Below are 18,753 nucleotides of genomic sequence, written 5' to 3' on the forward strand. Positions count from 1 at the left end.
ATAAGAATCAATGTGTTCCAGATGGAGTTATTTTTTCACAGCCCAATTTTGAACTACTGTTTTTGACCGACCGACCAATCCTGACCTGCATTTAGGGCAATCGCCCAGGTGGCTGATTCCCTCAGGTTATTTTGCCTGTAAGTTGTACACAATCTTTTGATTACTTTTAAAACATTTGTTATTTTGTATGACACAACTTGTGCACCATTGGAATATTCCTATCAAGTCTTTTCAATTAGTCACTTCTCATTGTTTCAGAAGAATAGCATCAAGTGAAAATCCAAGAATCTTAATGTGGACTAAAGAGTTTCACAATGTATTTATAATTTTAGCTCAGGGTTTACAAACCCCATTTTATGTAAGGATTGTGTCCTTATTGTAGTTTAACTTGTGTAAATGAATAGCTGAAGATGACAGAGTCAAATGGTCAAAACTAGTCCTATTTGTTTATTAAAAAGATTTATTGTTTAGGTGGAATAAAACATCAAGTTATAAATCAAGATTGTAAAGAATCAGTTACATCCATCAATAAAAAAAATATAAAAAAATAAATATATATATATTGCTTACACTTGAAATTAATGTGTTGTAAATTGTGATTTTCAGACTCATTCTGTTGATGCAATTATATGTGCTCTTCTGACTTAATTTTCTCTTACAAATGATAGATTGTCATCTTAGCATATTTAAGTGAATTAAGGCTTACACGGATCAATAAATTATGATTAAAAATAATGTTTGTATGGGTTAAAATATTGATAACTGTAACTGAGTGTTTAAATTTGACTATTAGTGATTTAGATTTCTCTTAGGAAGCAAAATATCCTCAAGAGTTATGAATCTAATGCTAGACAGGATCGTATGCTCACCAATGATGGGGATTATCGGGCGAGTTGGCCATGCGGTTGGGGGCACGTGGCTGTGAGCTTGCATCCAGAAGATAGTGGGTTTGAATCCCACTGTCGGCAGCCCTTAAGATGGTTTTCCGTGGTTTCCCATTTTCACACCAGGCTGTACCTGTACCTTATTTTACCTATTGTAAGAAGAATTTCTAAAATAATAATGTTATTTGCTTTACGTCCCACTAACTACTTTTACGGTCTTCGGAGACGCCGAGGTGCCGGATTTTAGTCCCGCAGGAGTTCTTTTATGCGTCAGTAAATCTACCGACACGAGGCTGTCGTATTTGAGCACCTTCAAATACCACCGGACTGAGCCAGGATCGAACCTGCCAAGTTGGGGGTAGAAGGGCAGCGCCTTAACCGTCTGAGCCACTCAGCCCGGCAAGAAATATTTGTAGTTAATATAATGATGCACATATGCAATATTACCTATGTACAAATTTCTGTTTGGGTAAAAGTCTGTGCACATGGCTTAGCAGTAAAGATTGTGCAACATGGAAAACAGTAACTATATCAGGAAAGACTGTTGAAATCATTTTGTTGCAACAAGTGGTTAAGAAACCCGGGGTATGGCCGGGAGGTGTATGCTGAAGATGGTACGTGATCAATGTAGATGAACATGCAAGATCGCTATCTGCGGATTGGCAGCTCAGTAACCAATCTGAATGCTCCGATTTCGAACGAGGTTGTGTTGAATAAGAGAGACTTGAGGATGTGGCGGTTGGAGAGTTTCTTCCAGTAGACTTTGGCAGACACTACGCCACGTGGAGCGAACCTATCATGGAAGCCCCCGCACGCGCACAGCAACAAGATGATTACTGTTCATGACCATTGCGATTGCTGCGATTACCATTATGAAGTCTTCGCTGCACGAATTCTTTACGGGTGCATTAGTGTACCATCACGCAGTCATGACAAGTGCATTACTCTCAAGAATCAAGAATCCTTATTTGCCACTGACCATATACAATGAAATAGGCTTCATCAACTGATGATAATTTAGTACTTAACATTACTAGAGCTAAATGAACATACACCTTTTATTAAAACTTAATATTAACATTATGCATTTCTAAGAATTCAGAGCTATTTTAAAATGGATTTTCTATTAACCAATCATACATTTTTCTTTTAAAATTACTTGAAGGAATGGACCGTGCAGAATGTGGTAATTTATTAAATAATCTTAAACACTGATTTTATGTGAGTGAGCAGTTTTTTTACAGCCTGTGAATTGGGATGTCAATGTCTGCTTTGCCCCGAGAATCATGAAGGTGAATGTTTTCCCGTAGTACTGAATTCATTTATGTTGTTTTTAACATATGTCAATAATTATATAAAAATACAAATTTATAATTGCCAGTATTTTAAGCTTAACTCATTAGTGCATGAAGTTTCCTGGTCGCATTTTAGTTAATTTTTTTGTGTTTTCCGAACCATATGTAAGTACATGAAATATATATTTAGCATAGAACACGGGATATTGCGTACTTTGGTAGGGAGGTGCGATCCGAAAAATCGGATCACATGCAAGGATAAAATACACTGAGGAAGAGGGAGAGGTAGAGAAGACTCAATAATAGAAGACCAGTACAACACAACGATTGTTTCTTTATTGTTGATTTTGTCAGAATATCAGTTACATATACACTCACATACAAGAAACATGCTCAAATGTTGATACAAACATTTTTTTTGCTCAAAATTCTGTACTTCTATCACACTTCTGTAGAGTTCTTCAAAGAAACTGCCTAAGGCATAATACTGCAACTGTTTTCCTAGTATGAATGGTAGGCCTTGAAACATTTTGGGTGCAGGCTTACATCACATTTGTTGCACATGAATTTTGCTTTACCTGAACACTGGCGACATTTCTATTCCGTGCTCACGGAAATAATCCAGTGGTTCCTTCCGTCGAAGCGACTATCTATGTTGGGATCACACGGTTGTTTCCCCCTTCTAGAAACAGTTCCATGCGTCTTCAGCAAACTAACGCATACATCCCTTCGATACTTCAGGAGACTTTGCAATTTATCATCATCTGGCAAGACTTTACGCATTATCAGCCATGCATTGACAATACAAACGTCCAGTAAGTAAACAAAGATTGGCCAGTACCATTTTTTTTGACGTATTCTGGTTCTGTATGTCGCCACTAACTGATCCATTAGATCTACACCCCCCATTCCTTTATTATAGGAGCCAAAAAGTGTAGGCTGTTTGATTGTCACCTTTCCTTTCTTTTCCTTGAACCATCTAGAGCAGGTTCCCTCTCTATTTTCACCGTGGTTTGTTGCTATGGTAACAACATTGTTATCCTTCCACCCGAAGAGCGGAAATCGCTGGATCCACGCGGCAGTTTCTTCATTTCTGCTGTGCTGATGAGAGGGCATTTCTCAGTACGGCCTTCTCTAATAGTTCCCGTTGCACAGTAACCTTCATCAGACAGGTGTTTGAGCAATTTTATTGATGTGAAATAGTTATCAATGTATAGCTTGAAACCTTTGTATGGGGGTACACTGCAGATTTTATTAGTGAAATAACTGTATCACCACCTAAGCCAAACTGCTTCTCATCATTTTCTTCCTTCCCTGTATAAATTTTGAAGGACACCATATAACCAGATGAACAACAAAGTGCCCAGTTCTTGAATCCAAATCGTATTGGTTTACCTCTTATATATTGCTTAGCATAATGTTTTCCATAGTATGGAATCATACTTTCGTCTATAGACAAGTGCTCTTCAAGTCCACCAAGGCTCCTGAAATTTTCATTCAGTATATCGATGATAGGTCTCAGCTTGTACAGACGATCGTTCGGGTCAATGTTGTCATTATCATTGAAATGCAGGTAGTGCAAAATACTTTCAAATCTATTACAGCGGATGCTGTTGGCTAAAAGCTTGGGAACATCTTCATCTGCTGACCAGTACATCCTTCTGTTGGGATATTTAGCATACCCTGATAAAAGCAGGCCTCCTATCAGCACCCAAAATTCCTACTCTGTTAGGCCGAGAATAAAATTTTTCTGAGCTGCATGTTTATTGCTTTCTTCTACAATTTTCTGTACCAAGTTCTTTGAAAAAAAGAACTGAAAAAACTGCAATAGTGTTTGGCATGTTTCTGCAGTCTCAGACACAGGTATTGGTTCGCACTGAGTTTTCAAGACAGGATGAGGATCTGATTTCTTCCACATAAAATTTTGTTTTTCCCTCACAGGAACACGTTTCTTCTTTCGCGGGAGTCAACCATTTTCATCTGTTTCAGATACCTGAACAACTTTTGAACCAGACACAATAGGTTCTGGTGTAAATCCGAGAGAATTTTCGGTTTCTTCAAAGTCTATGTCATTAGTTGTATTTCACACGAGCTAATCATCATCCTCCAACCAAGGTGGTTAAGGTGACCCTCATGTTCATCATCAGTTTTATCACTGTCAATGTCTCTCTCCCTACCCTCTGCTGGAACTTCAGCGTATATTACATTCTCAAGGTCATCACTGTCTTCCTCGTCCTCTTCTTCAAGCATTTCAATTATCTTGGCCACAGGGAGGCTGAAACAATATGAGAAACAAATATTGTACTCATTATGTTGAGATCAGAAACATCCTACAACGATTACAACATTTAGTTGGTATTGTATACGGAGAACAATGTAAGACTGCTTTGCATGTGATCCGATTTTTCGGATCCACGAAAAATCACGTTATTTCCAAAACATATGAACGTACTTGTCTAAAATACATATCAAACAAAAGCATGGATTCTCAACAATACTTCTACAACAAATACGAGATCAGATATGTTATAAATAAGTGATATTTTTGCAAAATACTTACCACATGCTGTGAACAGTGCTCCTCTGAGACGCCATGTTGTCTTCTAATGAATACTGTATCAGTCTGGCCAACTGCACGCACTAACTAATGGTACTGACTTGTTCAGAAGGAATTACTGAACAGATATGAAAGTGGAAAGAAAGGAAAATCACACAATTACGAAATTTAAATCCTGAAATACCAAGATCCGATTTTTCGGATCATATGCACTAATGAGTTAATGAAGAGAGATCGACAACGGTCAGTTGCACCAGCCCTACACATTGTTCGGACAACCTTTTTCTGTATTAGAGGAATATTATATGCATACGAAGAATGCTCCCATAACAACAGTCCATAAGTAATGTGTGACTGGAAGAGACCAAAATATGCCATCCTTAGGTAGTCACTGCTAACTAAATCTCAATTTCCATATCAAATAGGCCACTCGTGATATTTTTTTTACAAACATGATCAATGTGTATTTTTCAGTTCAATTTGGCATCAATATGAAAACCCAAAAGTTTGACTGACTGATTTTCAATATCTTCGGATAATCCTAGTGTGAGAAATTGAGTTTTATCCTGGTTGCACGACAGCCTATTGGATGAAAACCAATGCACTGCAGTTGCAGGAGCTTCCTGCGACATCTGATTCAAACCTGAGATGCTCTGGTGTTTTGTAATTAACGTTTTACCGTCCGCATAGGATGCAAGAGCATGAGCATGAGCTGTGACATTTTGCGGTAAATCTTTGACTGCCAGAATGAATAAAAATGGACTGAGGACAGAGCCCTGTGGCACAGCAGTTGTAACTTTCTTCGAAGTGGAATACCTATTTTTAATTGAGACAAGCTGATATCTGTTATTTAAGTATGATTTAATTATGATCAGCAAGGGATACTCTACACCATACATCTCAAGATTTGCAAGTAAAATTTCAATTAATCAAATTTCAATCAATCAATCAATCAATCAATACTGATCTGCATTTAGGGCAGTTGCCCAGGTGGCAGATTCCCTATCTGTTGTTTTCCTAGCCTTTTCTTAAATGATTTCAAAGAAATTGGAAATTTATTGAACATCTCCCTTGGTAAGTTATTCCAATCCCTTTAATTACTTCATGATTAATACAATCAAAAGCTTTACTTAGATCACATAACACCAAAGAGATGGCCTGCTTGTTTTCAAAAGCTGTTAATAACTGATTAACAATTTCAAGAACAGCAGTAGTAGTACATTTACCTTGTCGAAACCCAAACTGACTGTTGGATAGGAGATTGTAAGTTTCAAAATAGTTCCTAAGTTGATTGTACAAAAGCAATTCAAATATTTTAGAAATTATTGGAACAATTGAGACTGCACGATAGTTCTGAAGAAATTGTTTGTCCCCACTTTTAAATACTGGAATAACTTTAGAAATTTTAAATAAATCAGGAAAAACTCCAAACTCTTATTAAAAATAAAAGCTAGTGGTTCAGAAATCAAATGTATTATTCTTTTGTTGATGTAATTAGATAACCAATAACAATCCATACTCTTAGAGTTTGATAATTTTAAGGTAACTTTAATTGCTTAATCAGATGTGATTTCAAACCCAATGGAACGTGTTTCAGCAGGGGGGGTTGATTGTGAAGAAAGTCACTCGCAGCCGTACCTGTTGCCTTCCTTTGATCTCCGATTTCTTTTGCAAAGTTTAAGAAATAATTATTCAGTTCTTCAGGATCGAGAAATGTCTTGAGTATGAGTAGGGATGTTTTCTTGTACTATAACATCCCATGCCGCCTTGCATTTGTTGGGTACATTCCCTACATATTTTTCACAAGCTAAAGTTTTGGCATGGATAAGTTTTCTTTTATATAACTTTTTACAATTAAGATAAGCTTTATACACACCATTCTGCTCGGTTCCTACTTGACAATAGTTTTTATAAATTCTATACAGCAAAAGCATTCTTCCTCTATACCTAGTCAATTCATCAGTATACCAGTTCAACTTCTTGCTTTTAATTTTTATCAGTGGTGAACATAAATGCCACAATTCAACCAATTTATCTAAAAAGTTTCCAAATACAGTTTCAATATCATTTTCTCCCATTTGAAATTCAAATACAAAGCCCCATTTAAATTGTTTCACATCATCAATAAATATGTTAATATAATCATCACCCCGACTTTTTACCCACATCAGAACAGGTTCGTCATTGTAAATTATGTCAAGCTGGTTAAGATATAATGATATAAGCAACAAGTCTAAGTTTATACAAATCTCTTGAAAACTTTACATTAATATTACCCAAGCACGCATTATTACGTGTAGGTAGCTTGTTTGTGCAAGTTAAACTTAGAGTTCTTAGTAAATTCAGAAAACTTCTAGAAATCTGCCCATCTGAATATGACATCTCTATGTTAAAATCCCCACAAACAGCAACTTTGGCCTTAAACTTCAAAATTTTATCCATTACTAATTCAAAATTCTTAAGAAATACATAAGCATCAGCATTTGTAGATCTATACAAACTAACAAGTATCAAATTCTGATCAACAAGGTTCACACAACTAAATTCTCCCTCTAATTCCACACAATATTGACTTAAATCAATCTTTATAAATTTAAGGCACTCTCTAACTAAAATCCCAGCTCCATCATTTTTCTTTTTACTCCTACAAAATATATCTGCAACAGTATATCCACAGGGCACAAAATATTCTACTTGATTTTCAGACAGCCAATGCTCCGATACACAAATCACATCAACTTTCTCGGTTTGGCAAAAGTGTTTTAATTCTAACAACTTATTTCTAATGCACTGAATATTCACTTGCAATAAACTGAGAGATTTTCCCTTGCTATCCTTCTTTTGGATGCCATTTACCTCTCGGCAACTACTTTTTGTATCACTCATTACTGGTGGAGATTTTTGACCTGATGTTTCATGTACTGGTATTTTATGAATAGGAGAATAACATACCTGAGTTTGGCTACTTACTAAACTATCTTTGATAATGGTTTGATTTCCTGACCGATCTGATTCGGTCACAGATGCTAGTTTCGGGTTACATGGCCTCTTAAAATTCATTAACATTTTCTAGTTGACTGAGCCAGCTTGAAGAACAACTGGCTCCTTCTACTAGTTTTCCTGGTGGGTATTATGAGCTAAGGAAGTTGCATTTTTCAAAGTACATATCTTATGAATTGTTTACATGGAGGCCATGTTTTGTGTAACAGTGCTTCTCAAAACTGCTGCATTCAATAACCTGAGTATTCCGAAAATGTTTACAAATTTTAACAATGTCTCTACTGACTTTGTCCACTTCAATGTTCACACACGAGTTTCTACTCAAATCATGCCTATGGGGCACGTTCACTACAATGATGTTAGTGCGAGTCATCTTCCCTAGTGCACATTTAAGTTGTGACCTTACAGTCTTGGTGTCGTCGTGAGCTACGTCGTTCGTACCATCAATGATAAGCACTGCATCGCCGCTCCCTAAGTTCCTAGTTGCTTCTTCTACATTTTCCAGGACATTGCTGATAGAAGCTCCTGGATATATTTAATTACAAGTTCCAGGTGAGCAGTCGGTGCAGGACGCTACACAGTGTCCTTTCGTAAGTCAGACTCAGGATTATTTCTCTCTGAGGAAATGCACACTGTGAGGAAGTTTATATGTGTAATATAGGGGTAATGTGTTGTGCACAGAACTGATTGTGGCTAGATGAAACCATAGACCAAGTGTTTATTACTTGTTCATTCTCTGAATAATATGACATGGTTGTCATTCATTTATCCCACAGCAGCCATTTTACATTGAGGATGTATAGTTGTGGTGTACAGCTTGTATATGTTGTTTGTCTTGTTTTATTTTGTTTTGGAGGTTAATTCTAGTAGTGAAACTGAGAGCAAATCTTTTATTGGTGGAGTAAGGAAAAACCTGGCATGTTACCCAAATTTAATTTCAGAGTTATATAGCAACATTTAAGGTAATGAAGAAAGTTTGGAGCTTCGTCAGCCTGATGACCATCACCTTGGGAGAGGAAAATCTTTCCTGCTCTACAGTCAATTATTCCTGTAAATCTTTTGCAGGTGGCACCCAATTTATTATTTATATTTTATTCTAGTTATCATTTATCCATTTCGGTTTCAATTTCACCGAAACATTGCAATTGACGTAAATAATGCCCAGATTAAAAATAGCCAAGAACACTACAGTATATCACTATACAGTGGGGCCAGCATTTCAAAATAAAAGGGGTACATTTTCATATAGTACATCTTCTGACATGGATCAAAAACCACAACTTTGAACTCAGCACACAGGGCAAGCACCCAGTCAAACACCCAACTAAAGAATTTTAAATTTTCAACAATAGAAGTGTGTACATTAAAATATGATAAGATCACTGCTGATCAACACATACAATTCAAATTAGTTAAACATCAAAATTTCTCACCCATTCGACAACTGTAGGTATTCTCTCTTTGATACGTTCTAGAAAATATGTCATATGATTCCAAACTGTTGATGATACATCTTCAAGAATTCTGAAGTAGGGTTTACCATGTTGTGCCACTATTGCATAATAATATGCTCCATTTTCATAACAAATTCTGAAACAAAACAAAGGGACAAATTCAATAAATTGTAATTCTTAGAAATATGATTCCAAACAAAAAGAAAATAATCTTAAGGATTACTGTAACTAAAGTGTGTCTATATCAATTCAGCTCCATGACTTAATAACCACAATACAACATGAAAAAATTAAGGATCCATATCCACAAACGTGACTTAAACCATCAGCTTAACAGTACGTCTGAAAATATTCACAGAAGAATTTTGCCCAAAAAGCCCTCTGGTGATAACAGAATGGGCTCTCACGAATGACCAAGGTACCAGATGGTTTTGTAATATAACAGATGTCTCACTGTGTTTGAAGTATGTTTAACAGGAGTGAGATTGGCCAATTTAAAGTACCAATTTTTTCTTATAAGTAACAAACCACCAATGCAGATCCATATGTACATGTATTGTCATCTAACAATAGGAACTATACATGCACTACACCCCTTAGATGGGCCGATGACCTTAGATGGTAGGCCCTTTAAACAACAATCATCATCATCATCATCCCTTAGAAACGTGATGGGATGTTAAAGGATGGTATCTGTGTATAGCCAACCTTGACCTATTACAGAGATGCTGTCAAACACACATACCAGTATATAAGTGAATCCAACACACTGTTGACCAAGATGCCACCACCTAAATTATTGTCCACCTCAAATGATGTTAGAAGCAAACACGCACAGGCAAAAATATTTTGTGTGGTAATGACTTGATATTTTCAATACGGCTTGCGTTTTGACAAATATGGAGACAGAGTAGTGCGGAGAGAGACCAATCCTATAACATCTACATCATATAGGATTGTTGTATGTCATGGATTTCACAGACAATTTGGGATCTTTAGAGTAAGAAGCAAGTTCACAATATTATATTGTAGTTCTGGAGAATATGAAGTCCAACAAGAAATGGGCAGCTTTCTTCCATGATTCTGTTTCTATGGAAGAGTATTTTGAAGTTCTCAAAATTGTGGGGTATTAATTTCTGTATTCCTGGGCATTATGAGAATGTAGAGAAAGCGTTCTCTCTTATATCTGTTCAAGGGACAGTTGGCGTCTCCGACATGCAATGGGGTAATAATTAGAAATTATTCCTTATTACGAAAATATCAACTTTATATTCAAAGATGGTTTCTCATTTGGACCAACATATGTAAATACAGTGCTGCAAGTACAACACAACACAACACAACACAACACAACACAACACAACACAACACAACACAACACAACACAACACAAAAATTGTAATGACTTTCATAGGGGTTGTTCAAAATAGTGGATCTATGGCTTGTGCTGTGCAGCACCTGATGGAGGTGTGCAATACGGCATGGATTCCACAAGACACTGGAAGCATGGAGGAACTATATTAATCCAAGACCACAGCACAGCATGCCATAATATACAGAGATTGATGGGAGCATGATGCAAGCTGTGTATACCCCTCCTGACAGCATCCCAAACGTGCACAATAGGACTGAGGTAAGATGACCTTGGGTCCAGGCAAGCTTCCTCATGACCATCCAATGTTCACTGAATCAATTGGCCACAATTCAAGAACACTGGGTAGATGCGTTGTTGTGTTATAGGTACAGGTCTCCTACAGTGTGTTGGAGGTGAACAAACGAGTGGACATGATCTGACAGCTGGTTCCTGTATCGTTCACCAATGAGGGACATTGGTAGATGCATCAGGGGTCCTATTGCATCCTATGTTAAGTCAGCATATGAGGATACTACCAACATTAGCCTGGACTCTACCCTGTGGCAAGAGAAATCCATTGCTTCATGTGCTTGGCAACGCACTCATACCCTGCCATCAGAGCGAACCAATTGGTATCTCAATTCATCTCTTCAAGTGACCTTTATCCATGCAACTAACGTTGCATATCTCGATAGTCCAATGCTGGTGTTCCTTAGGCCACATCAGTCTTTGTGCTTCACTATATGCTGTGAGCAGATGTGGTATAGTGGCTTCTGTACTCCAATGAGAGGAGTTGTTTCTCAATGGTATGGCTATCTACATTTTGCTGTTGCCCAGCATGGAATATGCAAGCGATCTGCTCTACTGTGACCTGTCCGTCCGTTCTTACCTCTCGAGTTAGCAGACGATCCCTATCATTGCAGTTGACCCTGGTGAAGGTAATTTTGCTCATATCCATATACCCATGGTAAGCTATTGACACAGTGACTCACGCAAACCTCAGTGCCTGTATGACTTAGGAGATGAAATAGCCCATATGTCAGGCACCAACAATCTGGCAAAGATCAAATGCACGAATATCTCTTGTCTTATCAATCCTGTACTCAGGTGTTACTCACGTGGCCAGTACTGTAAGCTGGGGTGAATCTGATAAAAATTGGGAATTAAAAAACCTCCATTCTCTGCAGTTGGATCGCAATGTAAATTTTAATTTTTTGCAATTTAACTTGCAATGATAATGTTACATCCACAAATTAATGCATATTTCATTTGAAACTTCACCTATTATTTGAATTTAATTGTTGGTAGGTTTCATTTCACACGATGGATGAAAATGATCACAAATTTATTTTTCTTGTAAGAAGAGAACCAACCTACTAATGTGTGAATTATTTCACTATTTGTGACCTGCTGCACGGAAATGGACCCAAGTCGGCAATGGAAATTATACAGCAGAGCTGAACAACATGTCTGGGGTGTAAAAATTGCGTCCCTTGCAAAGAGCAAGTTAACTTGTGACATAAATTAATTTATTTATACATTAATCAATTCAAGTAAAACCAGAGGTTGTTTCAGTTCCATTAAGGGTCCATTCAGTGGCTGATGATATCCTATGTGGTATTTTATAATCGATGGATAACCTTAGTTCAGAAAAATTCCGAGTCCGGTTACAAAAACTGAATCTTTACGGATGAAGTGAATCGACCAACGACATTACCTGCAATCTGATATTGATTTTCAGGTTCTTCCTTTTTCCAGTCCTTTTATAATTTTCATTTCTAACAACGGAAATTTACGTTCAATTAAAATAATAATAACAATAAACTAATATATTGAAGTTTTCATCTTAACCTAGATTTACGGAAAATTTCTGCCATCTGTTCTGTTAATGCCAATCTTCTTTTAACTTTTTTGTTGCTTTACACCTATTAAAATTCAGTTACTTATGAGATAATAAATCCATCTTAGCCCACCTCTTGAATTTTATTTTGAGTAATAATTAGATTTCCTTGCATCACCCTCTGATCTATGTCAACAAGTGGCAGAAGAACCTGAAATCCCTGAGGACAGAAATGACTATATGTATAAGAGCTAGAGGCAATTGTTAACGATCGGCAAGCAAGGGTGCAGTAGACACAGAACATATACCTATTGAGTCTTTCACATCATGATAAAGATTCACAATAATTTGTTTTGTTATAGTACAGAATGATTTATTTTTATTTTTTATTTTACAATTTGCTTTATGTCACACTGACAGAGATAGGCCTTATGGTAACAGTGGGATAGGAAAGGGCTAGGAGTGGGAAGGAAGCGACCATGGTCTTAAGGTACAGCCCCAGCATTAGCCTTGTGTGAAAAAGGGAAAACATGGAAAACCTTTTCAGGGCTGCTGACATTGGGGTTCGAACCCCCTATCACTCGAATGCAAGCTGACTGCTACGTGACCAACAGCATACAGCCACTCGCTCGGTGCAGAATGAATCAAGAGTGTGTCATATATTCTGGGTTCAACAAGCTAGTTTTGTCTCTGATTAGGCTGCTGGATTGAAATTTCTTTTACTTGCTACATTGGAGGCCAGAATAGACAATCTTTTCTTCTCTATCAGAGTAAGTCTTGGATATTCTGTGCAGTTATTTCTCCAGCATGCCATGGGGTCATCATTAGAAAGATGATTCTTTAGTTAACATGAAAATGTCAACTTTATATTGAAGATGGTTTATCAGTATCATCATGCTATTCCGAAGGAAAAAAGAAATGTGTGTGGCGGCGTTGATGGTCGTCTGATAGTGTGTGTGTGGAGGAGGTATATCAGCAACATTTATTCGTCCACAATAAGTGCCAATATTAACAAGTTCTTGATACAGATCTTTGAATTCAGTTCCCCAAACAACCATAAAGAGAGGAAGATGTCTTGCACAAATGTTGATGCACTTTTATGTAACGTTTTGTTTGATATCATGTTGCATTGTATTTGATGGATACCACATTTTAGACACGTGTTTTCATATGTGAAGTAATAACTTGCAAATGTCAATGGGAAAGAAAATATTTATGAGAAACATCCTACTGTTGACTATTCGCAGCTGTTACTACTACATTTCTTCTTCTCAAGTTTTGCTTCCACCATATCTTTTGACTCCCGTACCATGTCTCTACCTGAAAAATCTGTCTCATTTTGGTTGTTTAAAATGCTTAGGAAAGAATGTTGTTCTGACATCATCATACAAAAGCCAGTGTCAAATCTTTGTCAGATATGCCAAAATAATTTTACAAGTTTGCAGAAACTGTCACTTGTTAGTTAAAAAATGAAAAAATGATAGCCCTTGAAGAAAGTAGAAGTCATCTGGAGAAAGATCAGAAAGAAAGAAACCTCTAAGGATATTATTCTTAAGACTAAACGAAGTGTCAAAGATTAAAAAGATGTACAAATCACTGAAAATAGTTTTTCAGTGAGCTGTGCTATTCATTATTCATTTGATACTACACAACAGATTCATTTACCTTCTAATCCTGTGCAGGCTGGTCCAATTAATTTTTTTAACACCATTCGAAGTTGGAATTTTTGGAGTAATGTGCAAAACATTCAACCAACAATATAAGTTGAAGTTATCCCATTGGAATCCTCTTCTCCCCGTGTTAGTCCTGTGTTCCAATTCCTTTACTATCTGTATTTATCTTTGTCTTATGTTTCTTCCCTTTTCCTGTACTTATTAGGCTTTCTTCTTAAACAACATTTATTCGACATGAAGACTGAAGATCTGTCAAGATGGCCTCCAATGAGTATGGGTGCCCATCCTCCTGATAAAGCTGGGAAGCAGAAACTAGCTCGTCGTGGGCTGAGGAGAGATTGACGTAGGAGTAGTGGGACTGATGAGGAGAGAGCATATCTATTTGAAGATGTGGAGATAGTCCCTGTCCTTTTGTGTTTCCACGTTTGTCCTCTTCTAATATTTCTGTAGCTCGCTCTTCTCATACTGACCTGCCATTGTGTTTGACCAATTACGTGCGTTCCTTTCTTACTCTCCTCTCTTTTTCTCTCTGACTTGACCTTCAACCAACAAGTTAATTACCCGATTCCTGAATCCGTAACAACCAAGAAGGGGGCTAATTACATGGTAAGCTTACTTCATCACTATCTCAGCTACTGCAGTTATGAAGATAAGAAAATGTTGTATCCGCCAGCAGACACTTTGATTGGCACAAAACAAAAACTAAATCCTAATGTGATTCTTGGCATGACGAACCATCAGTGGACTGAATGAAACAATCAGGCTTAGTTCTTTTCCAACAGGCCATGCAAAATTCAGTTGTGATGGGGCATTTTGTGTCTTTAAATTGCAGTTGCATAGTACTGTTTCTTCACTTCAGGATGTCTCCAATGTAGTTAAAAATGGTACTCCCATATCCCATGTGAATGAAGCTGTCTTTACAGGAACAGAAAACCTATAACTGGTAGAAATATTCGAGTCAGCTAATGTGCATGAAACCCTCGTATAACAATACTACCATTTTGATTTCAGCAAAGAATGGCCAGGACAATTTCATGTAAAATCAAAAATTGATAGCAGAACTTCTGCTTTTACTATCAGCAGAGAGATACAACCAGCAGGTTTCCAAGAAATAGTTCCTAATTGCCCAACTTACCAACTTGTATGACATCAGGCCATTCTGTCATTAATGAAATGAAGATTTGTTTGCCCCAATGCGAAATAGCTGAACAGGATTCTTCACCTGATACAGCGGATTATACGACAGCTGCTATACTTCAACAATGTAATAACAATAGCAGACGATGAAGGAGTCTTCAGTAGGAGGAAAACAAAGAGAACAGTGCAGAGAAAGATTCCTTACTGTAAAATCCTAGTGCTACAATCAAGCACACCAGGCAGCGCATAATTTAAGACAGTATTTGTGCCGTGCTTAGCTATTTTAGATTTTCATTCTAACAAAAAATATTCCTAAAATTTGAAATGAAATATGAAGTAAACAATTCACACTTAATTTACAGTAAGTTTTTTAATTAAGAATTTGAATTAAATAGCATCGACACTGAGAGGTCTTATAGCGACGATGGGATAAGAAAGGCCTAGGAGTGGGAAGGAAGCGGCCGTGGCCTTAATGGAGGTACAGCCCCAGCATTTGCCTGGTGAGAAAATGAGAAACAACGGAAAACCACCTTTGGGGCTGCCGGCAGTAGCGTTCGAACCCAGTATTTCCCAGATGCAAGCTCACAGCCGCACGCCTCTAACCGCACAGCCAACTCGCCTGGTAATTTCAGATTTTAAAATTAAATATTAGTTTTGAACTTAGGTAATTTTTTATTTCACAATATTTGAGTTCATACATTCTATTTCATATCTGTAAAAACTGTAATAAAATTAACAGATACCTTACCATGGAAATAGTGGATTGAAATTAGTAGCTTTTTCTTTTTTTTAAGTTCACTGTATAACCTTAACTAATAAAATATGGCTGATATTGAGTTTATTTGGGTTTTAGGCTGTTCGGAATTGTTTGTACAAGAGATAAATCTATGTAATAATTAACACATAATAATCTGTTAAGTCTGTTCATAGTTGGTATATACCACTGTTGTTGAGTCTACGATCGCGCGCGGCTGGCATTACGTGCACACTGCTGTCGAATCAACACAAATGTGCAGAGCTGTAGTTTGCTGCCATCTACATTTTTTCAAGAACTGTATGAACCAAACCTTATATTGCAGTGCCAGTCAACACACACAGTACATTTGCTTCATAGTGACGATGAAAACCAGTGAACATACGCCGTGTGGGCTTCGTTCTCCACAATAAATGACACAGCCTGTATGGCGTACAGCCTTCAACTTCAATGTGTTTCACACAGTTGTTCCCAGACATTCTGTTGCTATTTCTACTACAGCATCCCTGTATGCAACCAATTCTCTTTCTTTAACCTGAACCTTCTTACTGCCTATTGTTTAGAACTTTTCAATAATCATATCAATGAACTTTGTCTAACATACTCGTTCTGGTGATTTTCTACCCTTATTTGTCTGCAGACACATTTCACTTTCTCTATCCTAGGCCTAAAGATACTCAGTTCACTACAGATCACACAGTGATCTGTATCATCAAAACATTCTTGGAATACCTGCAAATTCCTAAAAGATATCCCAAATTCAAATTCTGTTATAATACAGTATATTAGAGATCTGGTGCCCCACCCCTCGCATGTGTAACAGTGGATAGCCTTATGCTTGAATATATCCATACCTGCTCATCCCATACTAGCACAGAAGTTTAGCAAATGCTTCCCATTCGTATTACCTTCCATTACTCCCCCACTTTACCCATCACCTTTCCATATCCCTCAATTCTATTTCAAACTCTCGGATTGAAATTGTCCATTAGCACTATCCTTTACTTGCTGGGGTTTTTTTTTTTTTTTTTTTTTTTTTTTTGCGTCGCACTGACACAGATAGGTCTTATGGCGACGATGGGACAGGAAAGGGCTAGGAGTGGGAAGGAAGCGGCTGTGGCCTTAATTAAGGTACAGCCCCAGCATTTGCCTGGTGTGAAAATGGGAAACTACGGAAAACCATTTTCAGGGCTGCCAACAGTGGGGTTCGAACCTACTATCTCCCGAATGCTGGATACTGAATGTAGGATGCTAAAAGGTTTGGTTTGTCACCTATTCAATACATATAAATTATACAATTTAGGAATTTATTATTGATTCCACTTGAGACTACATTCAGTATCTTCAATACGGATAACAATGATTTTTATCACTTGCAATGCTGGATACTGGCCGCACTTAAACGACTGCAGCTATCGAGCTCGGTTTACTTGCTGTTGATCCTAACTACAATGTCCCTCAGTGCTTCGTAAAACTTGTCAAGTTCATCAATATTTGTACCCTCACATGGTGAATACACTGAGATTATACTCTTTCTATATCTATCAACAGCCAAATCTACCCACATCATTCACTCATTTATGTGCCTAACAGAAACTATGTTGCGTGCAATAGTATTTCTGATGAACAGTCCTACCCCACACTCTGCCCTCCCATTTTTAAGACCTGTTAAGGATATCACTAGCCAACATGATTTTGCGGTAAAATAGAAAATTTGTAATTCTTATGGAAATCGCTGCCCTGATTCCGAAAATGATGCTTTTTTTTCCTATCACGTCTAGTTTTGACGCAATTCGGTGTTTTAGTATCTGCATGAATTCGTAAGATGTAATGTTGAGAGATGTTGTCGCGCAACTTTGTTTAGAATACAATTATGCGATTTGATTTGTTATTGTTTGCATTTTATTATAGGTTTATTGCTGTCTAAATTTTCATTTTGTAGTTGGGGATTTCCTGGTAAATTCATAACAAACTCCCCCAGATACGCAATAGACCGCGAGGTATGTAGGATTGAAGATAAGACAGTTGAGAGTTTGTCTTTAATCTTAGACCACTTGAATAATCAGACGTGTTAAAAGCCCTAGCCCTTATGCAATGTTTATGATGGACTGATAAAGCAGTTACCTTTCAAATATAACAGTCCGAAAGTATTATACTCAAGAAGATGAACTTGTATTTTGTACGGATGTTTCAAATCTTCTACGTTGATTGGGAGGGAAAGAGTATGATCCTAGTAACTGGCGTGTTTTTATTGACTCTTCCAAAATAAGTTTAGAGGCTGTTTTGCTTCATAATACAAATGTTCTGGCAACCGTCCATTTGCACGCTCCACAAAAATGTCTGAAACATACGAGACCTTAAAGTTGGTGCTTGAAAAAATTAAATATCATGAGCATGGGTGGCAAATTTGCGGTGATTTGAAGATCATTGGATTGTTGCTGAGACAACAAAAAGGCTATACAAAATTTCCCTGTTTCCTATGCGAATGGGATAGCAGGGCAAGGGATAAACATTGGGATACAGTGAATTGGACAGAAAGGAAACAACTGCAACCAGAATCCAAAAATGTCTTGAATGCAAGTCTTATTGACCGTGAAAAAATTCTACTTCCATCCTTGCACATCAAATTTGGTTTGATGAAACTGTATGTCGAGGCATTAGATAAAAGTAGCCTATGCTTCCAATATTTATCCACTAAATTTCCCTCATTATTAGATGCAAAAATCAAAGAAGGCGTATTTGATGGACCACAGATTCGTAAACAGATGAAGGATAAAATTTTCACAGACACGATGACCAAAATTG

General features: G+C 37.2%; 1 protein-coding gene across 1 annotated transcript in view; it reads right to left on the reverse strand.

The window, feature by feature from the left end:
- Tmem214 (Transmembrane protein 214) overlaps positions 1–18,753 on the reverse strand; it is a 430,961-nt gene that overhangs the window by 37,659 nt on the left and 374,549 nt on the right. The window contains exon 11 of the mRNA XM_067140553.2: positions 9,170–9,326. Within this exon, the coding sequence (XP_066996654.1) occupies positions 9,170–9,326 (157 nt within the window). The remainder of the gene's footprint in view (positions 1–9,169; positions 9,327–18,753) is intronic.

Source organism: Anabrus simplex, chromosome 2 (genome assembly GCF_040414725.1).
Source record: "Anabrus simplex isolate iqAnaSimp1 chromosome 2, ASM4041472v1, whole genome shotgun sequence".
In the NCBI taxonomy this organism is placed as follows: Eukaryota; Metazoa; Arthropoda; class Insecta; order Orthoptera; family Tettigoniidae; genus Anabrus; species Anabrus simplex.